General features: G+C 47.8%; 5 protein-coding genes across 5 annotated transcripts; 2 read left to right on the top strand and 3 right to left on the bottom strand.

The window, feature by feature from the left end:
- Positions 1-97: 97 nt before the first annotated feature.
- CTRU02_206818 (zinc finger protein) lies at positions 98-2735 on the bottom strand (the record flags this gene model as incomplete). Its single annotated transcript, XM_070204781.1, has 6 exons — positions 98-719; positions 790-1149; positions 1258-1577; positions 1645-1998; positions 2069-2491; positions 2589-2735. The coding sequence occupies 6 exons, from the start codon at positions 2733-2735 to the stop codon at positions 98-100; spliced, it is 2226 nt and encodes a 741-aa protein (XP_070061314.1).
- A 3255-nt stretch (positions 2736-5990) lies between these two features.
- Positions 5991-8161, top strand: CTRU02_206817 (sulfate permease; the record flags this gene model as incomplete). Its single annotated transcript, XM_036733032.1, has 3 exons — positions 5991-6312; positions 6349-7259; positions 7322-8161. 3 exons carry the CDS (start codon positions 5991-5993, stop codon positions 8159-8161), a joined length of 2073 nt encoding a protein of 690 aa, XP_036575263.1.
- Positions 8162-8614: 453 nt separating this feature from the next.
- On the bottom strand, positions 8615-10725 carry CTRU02_206816 (uncharacterized protein; the record flags this gene model as incomplete). The annotated part of the gene is made up of 4 exons (XM_036733031.1): positions 8615-9836; positions 9888-10017; positions 10039-10175; positions 10238-10725. 4 exons carry the CDS (start codon positions 10723-10725, stop codon positions 8615-8617), a joined length of 1977 nt encoding a protein of 658 aa, XP_036575262.1.
- Positions 10726-12529: 1804 nt separating this feature from the next.
- CTRU02_206815 (metallo-beta-lactamase superfamily protein) lies at positions 12530-13306 on the bottom strand (the record flags this gene model as incomplete). Its single annotated transcript, XM_036733030.2, has 1 exon — positions 12530-13306. One exon carries the CDS (start codon positions 13304-13306, stop codon positions 12530-12532), a length of 777 nt encoding a protein of 258 aa, XP_036575261.2.
- Positions 13307-13833: 527 nt separating this feature from the next.
- On the top strand, positions 13834-15294 carry CTRU02_206814 (Sulfide:quinone oxidoreductase, mitochondrial; the record flags this gene model as incomplete). The annotated part of the gene is made up of 1 exon (XM_036733029.1): positions 13834-15294. One exon carries the CDS (start codon positions 13834-13836, stop codon positions 15292-15294), a length of 1461 nt encoding a protein of 486 aa, XP_036575260.1.
- Positions 15295-15928: the final 634 nt, after the last annotated feature.

The following is a 15928-nucleotide window of genomic DNA, read 5'->3' as shown; positions in this document are numbered from 1 at the left end:
GTAACAGGAACATGGTAGTTGTCCATTTAATCATAGCTCAGCTTACCTCGTAACAGCCATAACACAGTGTCCATTACCTCGTACTCGTGGGCGCCAGTCATTTATCGCTACCACTCCACTCTGCCTTCTCTCGGCGTCTCGTGTGTTCTTCATCTTCCACTGTCGTGAAGTCTCTGAAGAGAGCAATGTCCTCGAACCTTTCTGCCAAGTTCTCCACCCTAGCTGCTTCTGGGTCTACCATGGCCAGATCAAGATCGACCATGAATGTAGCTCTGACATCGCCTGAAGCATGACTGCCCTCTACTTCCTTGATCTCATTGAGCAGTTGCCTTGCTTCGCTGCTAGATATATCTCCGTCGCGTACTGTCATAGTCAGTAGACCTTGAGAAACAATTTCCGCAACTCGATATGACTTTCTGAGTCCTTCATAACCATATATGCACACTAGAAAATAGAATCGCCATTCAGGATTGTCTGTATCATGTAAAACGGCGTTTGCCACATATATCAAGGCAGTCTGCCAAAGTAGTGTGTAGGTAGACGACTCGTAGTTACAGCGAAATTTGATGACAAGACGTTTTAGTTGGTTGACTGATGCATGGAAGGCGGCGTCAGGAGTGGATCTGCGGGCGGAAAACGTCTTGAGGTGAAGCTGTCCGTGCTGTGGTTGACGCATGAAGGGACGAAAGATATCGAGAATGGCAGCGTGAAACCAAATACTAAGACGGCTGTCAGCACGAAGCAAAGGGGCGGAGAAACGCACCAATGATGGTAGAAGCAGCAACATACTGAAAAATAACGACATGATGTGGGCAGTGGTCCCTCAATACTTGATCCGACGGAAGTTTATCCATCAAAGCAAGCAGCTCACGATATTTAAACTCGGCAAAGTCGAGAGAAACATCGGGTAAAGGGCTTTGCCGTCCTTTATAGTACACCGGAGTGACCTCGTGTATAATGCGCCAGAATCTGCATAATGTCGGAAAGGTTCGGCCCATGTACAACGGGATGTGTTCCTCTGACATATCGGAGCTAAAGCCTGGTGACATGTCATGCTTTTGACCGGATACCGCTTCCCCGGGTATCGGTAAGACAGGGGGATGATCTGGGTAGTCCAGATCCGGTTGCTGGTAAAAAAGTGTAATTAGACTGAAAAGTCAGCAAGTCGTTCTGCGAGATACCAAGACTGCTGAGCGAGGGACATTGGTATACGGAGAAAGGGTGATAATAACGGAATTAAAATATTGATGTACTCACACACCCCAGTTGAAGACTCCCCAAGCAGTGTAAGCAACTGCCTTCTGCATTTCTGGAGACATAGGATGCAGATGCGTCAAAGCTTCTTTTGGCTCCACGCCAAATAAGAAGAGTCTTTTGCCCATACCTAGAGCTGCAGCAAGGTATTTAAGGACGTAGTGATCTTTGCCATGGCCAAGATAAGCCAAGCTTAAAAGTTGTGCGCTGGCTGTATTTAGGATGGTATCATTATTTTGTTCCGTCAGCCAAAGCCTCTCGGCCTCTTTGCAAAACTGGTCGGCGAGTTCGCTTGCCCCTTCATCAATAGCAGTGTACATTTGCTGTACGAGCATAGTTGTTAGCTTTGTCAACGGCATCTTTTCGTGACTTCTGGGAAGTTGAACTAACACATCCCCAATACAACACTGAGTTGGCGAGCAGGTGTGAACAATGCGTTGCCTGCTTATGGACAAGATCCATAACAAACAGTTCGGGGTCAAAGATGCCTAAGAGTGGATGATCGGTCGTAAGATACAATGAGATTACTCGAGCGGCATAATCGTTGGCGATGGGGACGTTGGTCCAGAAACTAACATCGAGCTGTTGGAGACGAGGATCACAGAGATCCGGGTTTTGGCCTCGATCCTGGTCTACAAATGCAGTCATGCAGAACGGGCAAGCTTCAGGACAAGGCATACCGTCGGACGGGGCCTTGGCTAACCTATTGCCGTGGAAATCGTTCGCCTGCTGCCCATTCCCTTTTACCAAAGGCGAGCCGTTGAATGTTAGTGTTTTCCAAAGTGGGGGCATGCGGATTATGGATGGGACATACATACTGATGGTCGAGAGATTTAGACCGAGGTCTCTTGTTTGGGCTGAGAAGACCATCACGTTCCAAAGCCGTTAAAGGTGTGTCATGTACAGGCGAGTACGCGATAGGATTCTTGACCATAAGTTCGAATTCGAGAGATGACCGCAAAGGGCGGAGAGCGCGAGGATTTCTTTGCTCGGAAGAGCTAGGTGCCCCATTCATGTTACTCTTGGCGATGGAAAGAACCGAAGCAAGATCGCCGTTGGCCCTTAATAAACGCAGTATCTTGATGGCTTCCGGTTCTGGTACGGACTTTAGAAGCTCAAGCACTTCATTGGATACTTCCAAAGATTGTCCAGATCTCGTGACGTCCCGTTTATCCACGTATATACACTCGGTTGATCGTTTTAGGCAGGCCGCACAGGCTGGGCGCGATCCGTTACACTAGGTCGAGGACAACGAGGCAGTATCAGCAACACTTGCAGCGCACACAAGACGACCAAAACGCCGATAGAGGGGCATAGGGTGCAAGGAAACTTACGCGGGTTTTTCTTCGTCGACAAGCATTGCAGGCAACTTCAGTGCCGACGCGTTTCCTCTTGGAAACATCCTCCCGAGAGGAACCAAAATGGGGCGGCTCCGAACCATCTTCGGCTGGGAGGAGAGGAGCCAATCTTTTCGGCATCATCGCAGGGTCTGTCGGCTTTAGATGAATATCAAAGATTTTACACTAAAAGACCTCATGATGACCAGTTACAAACACGAACTGATGGACAATGATGATAGCCGGGGAGGGGAATATGACAGAACTTCATTCGTACAGGAGACGAAGAGAGCCGCGCTGTATAGTGCATCTGATTGGCTCGGTCCTAAATCCGCTCACGTGACAGCTATCGTCATGGCTTGTCCAAGCGCCATCGTCAAGCAAGACACACCTTTCCCCATCGCAAGTCTCACAATATGATAACAAAACACATTGTTTACTCCATTCTTTGATGGCAGGCGATTTTCCATCCGATAAGTTTTCTGGTAAAAGTGCCTGCTGGCATACGGTACGCTGTTGTGCAAGCTGGTTACGGTTGATCCAATCTCAGGCTATTACAATGGGTCTGTAAGGGCTCCATGCTGCCGAACGTTCTTCACAACCCCTAATGAACATAACTCAGGACCACCACCACTAAGCCACACGTCAAAACAAGACAATTGAATTTTACAAAAACTTTCTGCTTGATTATTGCCATTTGAGAGAATGAAAGTTTTGACAGTCAAATAGGGGCTACTATACTGTATGTGTCATATACATATACCTTATGAATTTATGTCTCCATATGGTATACCCCGTAAAGCAGTATATACATTAAAGCGCCTTAGCTCAGCAAGTTGTATCCCTCTTCTTACCGAGTTTCCTACCGGGCCCAATGCGCCTGCCAGGTAACCATTTTTAAGCGCAGTTCTCGGCGCCTTTGGTCGTATCAAAAAAAAAAAAAAACATTATGAGGAACGTCAATCACGGATTGTCGCTGGTCCAACTGTGTATCACTTCTACGAGCCAATTTTAAGCCTTTTATGCTACGAATTTTTATACTAGCTAAGTTGCGCAGGATTGACATGGACGATGGAGGTGCGTTGTTTGGAAAACAATCTTTTTTTAGGTAGGCTTTGGAATCGTTCCGCAGGACTTCGAATATAATTCCGACTGTTTCTCTGCTAGGGGAATGTAAAACGATAGCCTATTAAGGAAGTTTGGCAACTTTTTCTAGTAGATCACTTCTGGCCATGACCACAGATTTCTGAGGTACCTAAGCCTTTGGGAGAAGCGACAGATTGTTTCAACATGAGGGGTTTCTGGAAAACACTTTGTGGGGCTAGTCGGTCAACGCCACGGCAGATCGCCAAGAACTTTAGTGCATAGTTAGTTGACAAGTTCATCGCAACACGCACACCGAATTTGAGTTGCTGACTGCTTGTTGGAGATTCCGAGTCTTGATGTTGAATTTTACTAAAGCACTAAAGACTTCAAAGAGGATTTCACAGAAGGTAAAGAAATGTGAATGACCAAACAAGTACCACTAACCAAACAAGTACCACTAACCATGTACATCGGAGTTATGCGCTTGGACAGTGAGGCTACATGTCCAGACACTAGCTTGTAATGGCAGGGTACCTTTTCTACAAATCAAGCTACATATCCTTGTCAGCATTTCTCACTGCTTGAATGCAAGGGATAAGCCTCCAGAGCGTTACATTGCTTGCCACCTGTCAACCTCTTGAAGCCATAGCGTCAATCACCTGCTAGAATCGAGTTTGAAGTTGTCCTTCGGCAATCATAGGCAACTGACATCATTGGCTAGTATGCTGATTATCCTGAACCCTGAAGTCGGCCAAACGGTGATTTTTCGGTATTGCATGAGCCCCTTATAGCCTTTGTTTGGGTAAGGTTCTGTGAAGATGTTATAACCTGTCCAACATGTTCTAAATGCGTTTTTCCCCCTGTTACATGATGTAGAAGCATTTAACGGAAAGTTTATCGAAATGTCGAAAAAGAATAAGTCTGGAATTATGACTGAACTATCAATAAACAATGGAGAGCTAAATGCACACAACGCGCAATGGACATTTAATACCTATGTAACTTTCAGAGAGATGTAGACAGCTACCGAAAGCCATACTTCTTCTCTTCATACCGACTGTGCACGGAAAGAATCAGCCCTCTTGCAAAAATCTCAAAAGAATTGACTTAATGGCACCGCATCTGCCACTAATACCAATATTTGGGAGGCCTAGGTCAGATGTCTAACCTAATGGTTTCAAAACATCTTTTAGTGCTACTTTTGAGTCGTTGTAACGGCCAATGAGAAATTTCTTGATTCTACTGGCCTAAAATTAACATCCTTGCCTTATTTGCTTCAACTGTTTAGTTACACCTGGTAGCGTAGTGATGCAGCGCGAATCGATTTAGTCAAAGGATAAACGGCAGCCGTTCTATTCTAATATGGCTACATATCGCAGCTGAAAAGAACCCCGCCTTGTTTGGAATGAGTCCATTGTGCATCGCTTTTATGGTTGTGGTGGGTAGCGGGGTGTTGGGTTTTGCGGATGGGTACATCTTGCTCTCCGTCGGTTGGCATGGATTCCTGGTTTCATCCGATAGTTCCACCACTTAAGCATTTGCCGCTTGAATCAACGCCACCCTTAGCGGTTTCTTCTCTTCTAGTGGTCGGTTATCTCTATCCCGGAGCCAATCAAGCTGTTCTACCACCTGGGGTACAGTCACTACCACGAAAGACCCTCGAGCGATAAACCATGCGCGAATAGCTTCGGCGAAACTGTGACGCCCGGGCTAATATCTCAACTCGGCCAAATACAGATAGATCTCTTACATTATATGGCAATTACTCTGGTCAAAACGAATTGGGGCAGTTCCTTTAACGAATCTAGTTTCGGAAGTATGTTCTGGCATTCTACCTATCCGAATGCATGGCCTGTAGCAAGGAAAGCGTTCTAGTTTCGAAAGCTACAAACCTACCAAAAGACAACTAACAAAACAAGCTCATAGTTGGTTTTAACAGCTTGCCATAAGACTGACATTATCGACGAGGAATGTCCTTGTCATCATTTTCCCGCAGTTGGCACTTTGAAGTTTCATGCATGAGATCAATCATCTGAATGCACCGCCCCTTCCGACAAATAGCTTTTAACATCTACCGAGCTAAGTCAGCAACAGTCTGATCGCATGCAGCACAAGGAAGGCCTGTAAAATCGACTTCAGATAAAAGGCATTCGCCTCACGACAGAATTGTGGAATGATGTCCTACGGTCTCTCTCAAATCACCCATATACAAAACATCGACTTTCTTTTTGCTCACGGCTTTTGTTGTCTGATGGCTCTCAAATTCTTCAAACTCTCTGTCATAACCTAGCTTTCAAAAATAAGCCACTCACCATGAAGTTTATTGAGAAGGCCAAGTCTGATTTCCAAACAGACAGTACCATCAATACTATACGACAACAGGTCAGCTCTGCCTTACCCAGATTACCTTCCGCAACAGGGCAGTATCTGGTCGAAAAAGTCCCTATCGTACAATGGCTGCCTTACTACGAGCCCAAATGGATTCTTTCAGACTTCATTGCGGGCATGACTATTGGCGTCATGATGATTCCGCAAGCACTAGCCTATGCTAAAATTGCCACCATTCCGGGGGAGTTTGGCTTATACTCTAGTTGGCTTCCGGCTGCGATCTATGTCTTCATGGGAACTTCCAAGGGTAAGATTATTATAAAACTACTGGGCCCTCTGAAACTAATAAGCTCACAATTAGACCTCTCTACCGGACCAACTTCCATCATGGGACTTTTGACCGCAGAAATCATCAGTGATCTCAAGACGGATGGGTTCGCCCCTGAGGAAATCGCATCAGCTGTAGCTTTAATGGTCGGCATATACTCGCTGGTTCTTGGGCTTTTGAAGCTTGGATTTATTCTGGATTACATTTCTGTGCCAGTTTTGTCCGGGTTCCTGTCAGCAGCCGCCATTACAATCCTTCTTGGCCAAGTTGGTTCTCTTGTTGGTCTCAGCAATGTACCTTCAGGTACGGCCAGTATCATCAACAACGTTTTCTCTCGAATCCCCGAGATGGAGCCCCTTACCATTGCCATTGGCTTCAGCGGTATTGTCATGCTGTACATTCTGGAGTTCATTGGAAAGAAGTGGGGGAAGAAAAGCTCTGTGATCAAATTTATCTGCAGCAGTCGTGCGGTCATTGTACTGTTCATCTATACGACAATTAGCTTCCTTGTCAACAGGAACAGAAGCGTTCCTCTATGGGCGATTAGCAAGGTCAAGGCAAATGGACTACAGGCCCCAAAAATACCTGTTGCTGGCTTGGTTTCCAAGGTCACGACCAGAGCAATTGCACCTCTTGTTGCAGCAGCTCTCGAACACTTGGCTATCGGAAAAGCGTTCGGTCGAAAGAATAAATATTCTATCGATGAAAGTCAAGAGCTATGCTATCTAGGAGTTACAAACACGATTAACAGCTTGTTTGGAGCCATGAGTGTCGGAGGGGCCATGTCGAGGACAGCAGTCAACTCCGAATGTGGCGTCAAGAGCCCAATGAGTGGCGCCTTCACAGCCGGATTCATCCTTCTGACACTGTACAAGCTATCGGGAGTTCTGTTTTGGATTCCAAAGGCGACGCTCTCGGCAATAATTGTACGTATCCAATCACCGACCACCCCTACTTTTAGAGGCCGGACTGACAAGGTATGTTACAGATCATGGCTGTTATACATATCATTGGCCCAGCATCACTCTTTTATCGTTACTGGCGAATTTCATTCCCAGACTTTGTCGCCTCAATGCTCTCTTTTTGGGTTACGCTCTTTGTATCGACAGAGATGGGCATTGCATTTGCGGTTCTTTTCAGCATCGGATACACTCTCGTTCGCTCAGCGTTTCCCAAAGTCAAAGTATCCTCTGCCATGAGTGCACGGAATGATACGACTTTGCAGGCCCAGAAATCCGTATCGACGACTCCCAAAGACGCTCTGATCCCCGACGACGCTATGCTCGTCAGTTTCACAGACTCCATCTTCTTCCCCAACGCTGGTCGTGTCAAAAAATCCGTCATTGAGTCTGTCAAGGTGCAGTTTGAGTCCCAAGCGACAGTAGGCGAGTCCGAAGGCAAGTCCCCGGACCGTTCTTGGAGTGTTGCGTCAGCAAAGCGCATTGAAATGTTGCGAAAGCGCAACAAAATTGTGGCTTCAAGCTCGCCAATGTCGATCATGGTGTGGGATTTTACACAAGTGCCGTTTGTTGACGTAACAGGAGTCCAGACAATGGCTGAGATTAAGGATGAGGTAAAGCAATACGTTGGGAAGCAAATGGTCTTGCGATTTGTCGGTATGAACCACAAAGTACGGCGCAGATTTGCCCGTGCCGGGTGGAAAGTTGTGAATGACCGCGATATCGACGATGAAGTGTCGGACGAGATAGATGTTGCATATGAGGAGTTAGGGTCAGCCCTTTGGGATAGAACCAATCCTAAGGAGCAGGAGAAGGTTGGTTTGGGGGAGACGGAGTACTACGGTCTAAGCGATGAGCCCCAGCGATAAGGCTGATACTTGGTACAGGCTTAGCTGAGCTTCGCGGGTGGGGGATAGGAGGGGGTCTGTGACCTTCTGCCGGGATCTAGTTCTTCCATCAAAGCACCTGGTTTTCTTTCGATCAATTTTCTTCAGTTTGGAACATGCTTTCGGATGCACATTGCACAGGCTTATAGGGAGGCCCTGGTGGCCCATACGTCAATCATTAGCTTAGGGTAGCCTGCTAGAATCAATATCTAGAGTTGGGCAAATTAAGAGTATTTTAAAGCTAAGTGTTCCAATAATTATTTAATAAGAAGCAAGCAAAGCGAGATGTCCACTTCCTAGAAGGACAAACGATGCTACCGCCTTTCATGTCTTGCCCACGATAGTTGCAATAGAATACATATTCTCCCAGGCGAGGTAATCCACTCAAGCGGTAGTTTGAAATGAAAAAATGTAAGCCATTATTATTTGTTAGGTCTATTCAAGTTGTGAGCTGGCTGCTTCAGACTCATTACGCCGCATCATTCGTTTTCCAATCCTTTCTTGCAGGGTCTTAACTGCCATGGCCCTCGTCGTACGTGGGGTTTCCGGGGATGGCGGGCGCTGATCCTCTGCAGACTGTTGTACCTGATTCCTTTGCCCAAGTTTCTCTTGCAAGTTACTCACAGCCGCTGCCCTAGCTGCTCTGAGTGTGCTGGGGGAGGTAGGTGCTTGCACGGCTTCATTTCCATAGCCTGAAGAAGGAGTCTCTTGTTGCTGCTTCATTGCACGTAAGCGCCTGGAAACTTTGGACTGCATTCTGGCTGCTGCAGATGTACGTGGCCTGGAGAAGTTGTGCAGTTCAGATCTCGACATCGAGACTGGACTCAGTTGTGGTGATTCTTGCGTTACTATTGACGGATGTTGGCTCGATGGACGGTAAGTCTCCGACAGCAAGCGGCTGCCTGTTCCATGTGTGAGGCGTTGGCTGTCACTATAGTTTGAGATTTTGCGACGCCTTCGACCGACATTTGGTAGGGTGTCACTTTCAGCTAGAATGCTGTTTGTGTTTGGAATGCTCCATGTAGAAGTAGTTGCAATTGGTGGCAACGATGGAGGCTCGTCTTGGACCGTATAGACGGCCTGTGACGTCCTCACTATTCTCGATGCTCTAGACGAATGTGACATTGTCGACCGGCCGTCGTGTGTCATGCTTGAGTGATAATTCGACAGCAATTCACTATCCCTTGTTGAAGGTCTGTGGCCGCCCATTATTCTTCGTTCATCTTCCATGGCCATTAAAGGTGTTCGGGGTCTTCTGAAAGGGGCATCCAAAAACGCCGCGTCATACGGTGGTGATTGAGTTCCAATAGCTGTCCATCGCCTGGAGTCGTACTTTCTCTGCTGTTCCAGTAGCAAAGCTTGACTGCGAGGAGAATACTGCACTTGACGGGGCATCGAAGGAAGTATAACATCGTCCGAGGGCGCCGAAGCATTTGTTGAGATGTCTGACGCTACATGACGCAAACTGTTTCGTTGTCTCCAAGAATCAAGATCCTCGAAGGTAAGTGCCCCTGCAGGCCTTGGAGTGCCCTCTCTTGTAGGTGGTTTCCATGCAAAGGCAGTATGGGATGATTGGAGCTCTGGGATTTGAGGTGTAGCGTCATCACCAAAGACCGTATTTAAAGGTGCCGGCATGGACATGCTCCTTGCGTGGCGCCTATGTAATAATTAGCTTGGATAGAGGCTTCTTGAAATATGATGATCTTACAAGGATCTATGCTGGCCTTCGTATGGGTTCCTTTTCGTCAAGGTCTTTCTCTTTCGCTTTTCATTTTTGGGTGGCTTTGGTTGCTTCCGATCTTTTTCCATCACGTAAGACATTAATTTTTCATCCTTGGCTATAGATAAGACTTCAACAAGGTCGGTTTCCGCGTCGTCATATTCATGTCTAGCGAAAGGGTTTTCGCCGCGAATAAACCATGTTTGTGACAGCCCTATTGTCGCAAATGGCCTGTCCGCCATCTCGATCACCGCAAGTACAGCACATAATGAGAATCTTGTTGCTTGTTAGTAGTCTCGCGGCAAAATCGTCAAACAGATTGTTTTGGTCAAACTTACAAAGAAGAAATGCTGATTATGACGTTAAGCCATGGCATGTTCTCCCGGATACCTTTTGACAGGTCCAATCCAACATTCACCGCGACAAAGATGGCAAGGGTGATTGCCGCAACCCAAACTGGGAGACCCAACCGGGCAAGCAGAAATGCAAAGCCCGCAACATATTTTCCATAGAATTTGGTTGATCCGTAGCCCTTGGTGTATGCAGTTCTTGCGGCGATGATGTGCGTCAAGACGTAAATGAGGCTCACGCAAGAGGCGACGAAGAAGACAGCGCGGCTGAGAGGATCAAGATACTCAGTTGATTCGAGGTTGAGAAATAAAACTATAGCGGATAAAGAAATTCCGGCTCCAGCCGAAAGAAAGAGTAGAATTATTGACAGAAGTGAGAGAATAGGATAGATTTGCGCTGCTTTTGGCGGAGGCGTTTTCCGCAACGAATCTAGCGGCGCCACGGGAGTCGTCGCGCCTTCATAATTCCGGTTCATTAGTTCCTGATTCCATTAAGGCTTGCTAAGTCTTTCTTAGCCTTCGCACTGGTCGTCAAAAGTCGGTGCTTTCGTGTGTGCAAGCATGCGATCCTCGAAGTTGATCAACAACCACTGGTAGTGTGTGCAATTATGGCTGGCCGGCATGCATTTGATGGCGTAAATCGCCCTTCGACACCAATCTCCTCGCCAAAGCCGATGGCATCGGTCTTTGTATGGTTCTCTGCGTGTTTTTCTTGTGCGGTTTGACCGAGGGGCTGTCAAAGAACAATTGGGCGGGGTTTTGTTCGCGCCATGTTACATTATCTGCCCGGACATTTGTTTGGGTGATTGTACCGAGCATGACGTGTCCATCTCATTCAAACTCGAGGATAGCTGGTGCTATCCGATGTTCCTGTGGTTCCATCCCCCGGCAATCTAGCCGGCGCATGGATGATGACTGAGTCTTTTCGTGTGTGATCGGTTCTCATCTGATGTCTGGGCCGGCATATGAAACGCTTGCGGCGGTCGGAGCGGCCCCAGCTCAGCTTCAGCAAATCTGTAGCGCATTGGCAAAGCGACGTTTCGAGAGTTCTCGGCCTATGTTCTGCGACAGATTACCCGGTAAATAGTCAGTTTCCTCTTCGCGTTCTCTGGTATCACTGACAAGTCCGCGACTCTTAATGTCCCGTTGGTGAGACGAACTTCATGTTCACAACTCTATCATTCCATGTTCCTGCCCTATCCTCACGTTAGCATCACTTTTTTGTCGGAAGTTTGCCGTGTATTACCTTGGGTATACAAGGTTGCTTTAGGGACTTGGCAATATGCCTGCAGGAACCGATGTGTGTTCGTGTCAATTCTATCATCGAAGCCAAACGACTCTGCAGGCTAGTAAGAAAGACTGGGAATTGGCTTAGTTAATCAATGGAAATCAACTGCTGAGTCGACAACTTCTTTTCCTCTCTTTTTAAAATGGGCTGAAGAGGTGTAAACTTGACATGGATGCACGGCATAGGACAATCAACCCCTGGCACAGGTTTCTGTTCATCGCTTGTCTAGCATTGACATTTCCAACGTGGCATGCGATCATCGCGTCTTCCGTGTGTCAGGCTGTACCGAGGATTTAAGAGTCCCGTAAATTATGACACATGGGAATGTTGATGGTCCACAGACACATAGTTGTTGAATAATTGAGGTGGGTGCTATGTTCAAATTCGAAACTGTTCTTAAAATCCACACACTCGGTGATGAACCCATAATTTGGTTATCAAGGGTATAGTCTACTTCCTTCATCTGTTTCCGTTTCTCTTATGTTGTCATCTTCATTTCTTGTTTTTTTTTCTTTACGCCATCCCCAAGTGCAAGCAGACCTCACCACTGCAATTCTCCGAGTTTTAGTGGTAATCGTAGCATTCTATGCCCTGATGTACTTGGCTTGGGGAGTTGTCCCGCTCGAATGTTCATCTGTAATGACTGATGAAGTAACTTTGGCTCGCCAAGGTTTGCATCTCGCTCTTTGCGCTGGGCCACGAACTGTTGCTCCGTGGTGCCATCTCTCAGATGCGTATTTTGCGTCTTGTGGTCCCGGACTGTCATCCATGACACAGGCCTATCTCGGCTCTTTGGTGGATAGTCATGGCCGGTCCAAATTTTAACGTGGTCAGGTAGGCTCAAGAGCTTGCGGCCTGAGTGGTAAAGCTTGCTGGCGCTGCCGCCAGGAAAGTCGCACCGTGCAGTGCCAATGTCCACGTGGAAGAGGGAATCCCCGCAGAAAACGTTGTCTAAAAGTAAGATCAGCAAAATTCAGAGCTATCAAAAAGCTTCAAGAAGGATTACCTCCAATTTTGTAGCCCAGGTGATCAGGAGTGTGTCCGGGCAGATGGATGGCAGTAGCTTGGAGATGACCAATGCTAAAACTTTCGTCGTCTTCGAAGAAATTGTCGAAGACGCCTTCATACTCATCCACAGGAACTTCATACCTTGGGCTAAAACACTTCTGAACCTGCCCGATGCGTTTTCCAATCCCAACGGTAGGTCTGTAACCTACTTTCGATGTCAAATACCGTTGAAGGTATGACGCGGCAGTGATATGGTCAGCATGAGCGTGGGTCTCGAGGATTCGGACAATTCTGTAGCCTTTTTCTTTGATTAAATGAAGCAACCCGTCGGCGGAGACTGTTTTGATGGTCTGAGTCTCCCGATCAAAATCAAGAACTGGGTCAATTATGACTGCGTCAAGCGTGGTAGGATCCGCCACAATGTACTGCCATGTACCGGTTCCAGTTTCGAATACATCGTGGATAATTGGTTGCCTTGCGGCGCACGCTTCTGTGCTGTAGAATGAGGCTAGTTTATTGGAATAAGAACAGTGTCTGGACCTGCGTGCAAGGGGTCGACCCTTCTGAACGTCAAGTGAGGTCCTGTGATGAGGGCACTTTTCACTTGGCGTTCTGTGGCGCGTTACCACATCGTACACAGATTTGGTGGCGTAAAATGCCTTATTACTAGATTGACGGGATAGGGGGGTGTTTGAAAGAAGCCTGAAGAAAACATCTGCTGGAGCTGGTCGAGGGCCAGCACGTACTTGTAATGGGTTCATAATACCGAGGTAAGGGAAATCAGTGACTAGATCCGTATAGAGGAATTTACGGACATGATTTATCTGAGCACGGTAGGCTTAGGGAATCTGAACGCTATTAAAAAGACTACCGGAGGTTAAACAATTCCACAGTGTTCCGGCATTAACCATACCGATCGGGGATCTACAGTCCAGCTCGGCGACCATTCTATACACCGCGCGGCCCGCCGGAGGTGGTAATCGATCGATTTATCACGTCATTTACGGGATGAGTAGGTTTTCATCGGCAAGGCAAGCGGCTATCGGTTGTCGGGGCGGGCTGAGTCATTGACCAATCTCCTTCGTTTTTCGGAGCGGCAATTGATGGAGACAACCCCACATATCAGGCCGTTTTTGGGAGAGTCGGTTCGGCGTTATCAATTTCTCCAGCCTTGTCGCTCCCCAATTTTCAGCCTCCCGATTGCGCCATCGTTTAAACTTGTCTTGCACCTACTCCTTCCATTACTGCCATCTGCTGTATTGCCTTTCACCTTCTTCTCAGTGTCGCAATGTTCTCAAGTCGTGTGACGATGGCGGCCCGACAAGGTCGCCGCCTGGGCGCCAATGCGTACAAAATGAAGATGGCCCGCCATCTTGCAACAGCATCTCCCGCATCTCCCGCATCTTCTGCATCTTCTGCATCTCCCGCATCTCCTGCATCTCCTTCATCTCCTTCATCTCCTTCATCTCCAGCATCGCCAGTACCCCAAGTGACCTCCGCTGATCGAAGCCATAAAGTTGTTGTTGTTGGTGGCGGCAGCGCCGGCTTGGCCATCAGCCATCAGCTCCTCCGCACTGGCAGATTTACTGAGAACGACATCGCCATTGTTGATCCTGCGACCTGGCATCACTATCAGCCTGGCTGGACCCTCGTTGGTGGTGGCCTCAAGAACAAGGAGGAACTCAAAAGACGCCTGGATACCTTGGTCGACCCTAAGCTCAAACTTTATCAACAGAGTGTCAGCACTTTTGCCCCAAAAGAGAATCTCATCACACTGGGCAATGGCGACAAGCTTGGCTATGAGCACCTTGTCGTCGCTCCTGGCATTAAGATTGATTATGGCAGCATCAAGGGCCTACCCGAGGCCCTTGCGAACCCCAACTCTCTAGTGTCTACTATCTACGGCTATGAGACTTGTGACAAGGTCTTCCGTACAATTGAGAAACTTGAGAAGGGCAATGCCATTTTCACCCAACCTGCTGGCGCTATCAAGTGTGCCGGTGCCCCGCAGAAGGTTATGTGGCTTGCGTTGGACTACTGGAAGCGCGCAGGTCTGTACAACCCCAGCAACCCTTCCACCTCGCCGATTAAGATCAGCTTCGCGACGGGCATCCCCGCCATGTTTGGTGTCCCTAAGTATAGCGCCAAGCTTGAGGAGCTGAGGAAAGAGAGGGGCGTTGAGGGGCTTTTCCAGCACGACCTTGTCGCTGTTGAGGGCGACACGGCCGTGTTTGCCCGCCCTGATGGAAAGGAGCAAGTGACAAGAAAGTTTGACCTCCTTCATGTCGTTCCCAAGATGGGTCCCCACGCATTTGTCAAGAACAGTCCTCTGGCGGACGCGGCAGGCTTTGTGGATGTCGACCAAGCTACTACTCGCCACACCAAGTACCACAATGTTTGGTCCTCGGGTGACGCTTCCAGTTTGCCCACGTCCAAGACCGCAGCGGCGGTTACGTCGCAAGCGCCAATCCTTGTCAACAACTTGCTGCTTGCTATGGATGGTAAAGCACCTGAGCCCAAGTATGACGGTTACACCTCCTGCCCTCTTACCACTGAGTATGGTAAGGTGCTTCTGGCTGAGTTCAAGTACGGCGGCGTACCTAAGGAGACCTTTGGGGATCTGATTGGTTTTGATCAAGCTGTTCCTCGCCGCGCTTTTTACCACCTGAAGAAGGACTTTTTCCCGTGGGTCTACTACAACTCCATGGTTAAGGGTACTTGGGCCGGACCTAACGGCTGGACAAAATAAAAGCCTAGCGTGTGTGTAAAATACCAAACCTGTACGACTAGTAGATGTCTGCATACTCGAACATCGGCTTTAATCAAATTCAATGAACCATTCGGCAAATAATTCTAGTCAATTCTCGTGCCGTGCCTCGTCAATTCTAACGTGTCTTATGCATTCTTGTCTGAAAAAAAGTACGGAGCTCAGCTTCCCTTGTGGCTTGAGGTGTGTGATTGAAGGTCTCAGAAAGCAGTGGAGGAAGTGGGCAATGCAAAACCTCATCATACACGAGCTACTCAGAAACGGTCGCAAAAATACTGCGCCCCTGGTCAGCGAAATAAAGAAACGGTCGACTTTGCGTATGGACTTGTTTTCAATTACAGCGTTATCGATGAGAAGTATGATACTGCAATAAATGATCTCTAGTACGTATCTCTGTTGAGAGCACTCTTGCATGATGCAACTCTTGAGCGTCTCGGACTGACAAAATAAGTCGTCTTAACATAACCAAGAGAATTGCTGTGCAGGCCATGTGTCACTCATCTCACTGAAGCAGGCCAAAGACCAAGAGCGCCAAGGGTTTGCTGTCAATTCGTCTGCGTGAAAACATGTAAAGAAATAGCCGAGAAACAAGAGCTGAGAGAGCTTTCTAAGGTGG

The sequence above is a fragment of the Colletotrichum truncatum genome (assembly GCF_014235925.2).
Source record: "Colletotrichum truncatum strain CMES1059 chromosome Unknown Contig_0004, whole genome shotgun sequence".
NCBI lineage: Eukaryota > Fungi > Ascomycota > Sordariomycetes > Glomerellales > Glomerellaceae > Colletotrichum > Colletotrichum truncatum.
The sequence above is the reverse complement of the archived record's forward strand: the minus strand, read 5'-3'. Positions and strand labels throughout refer to the sequence as shown.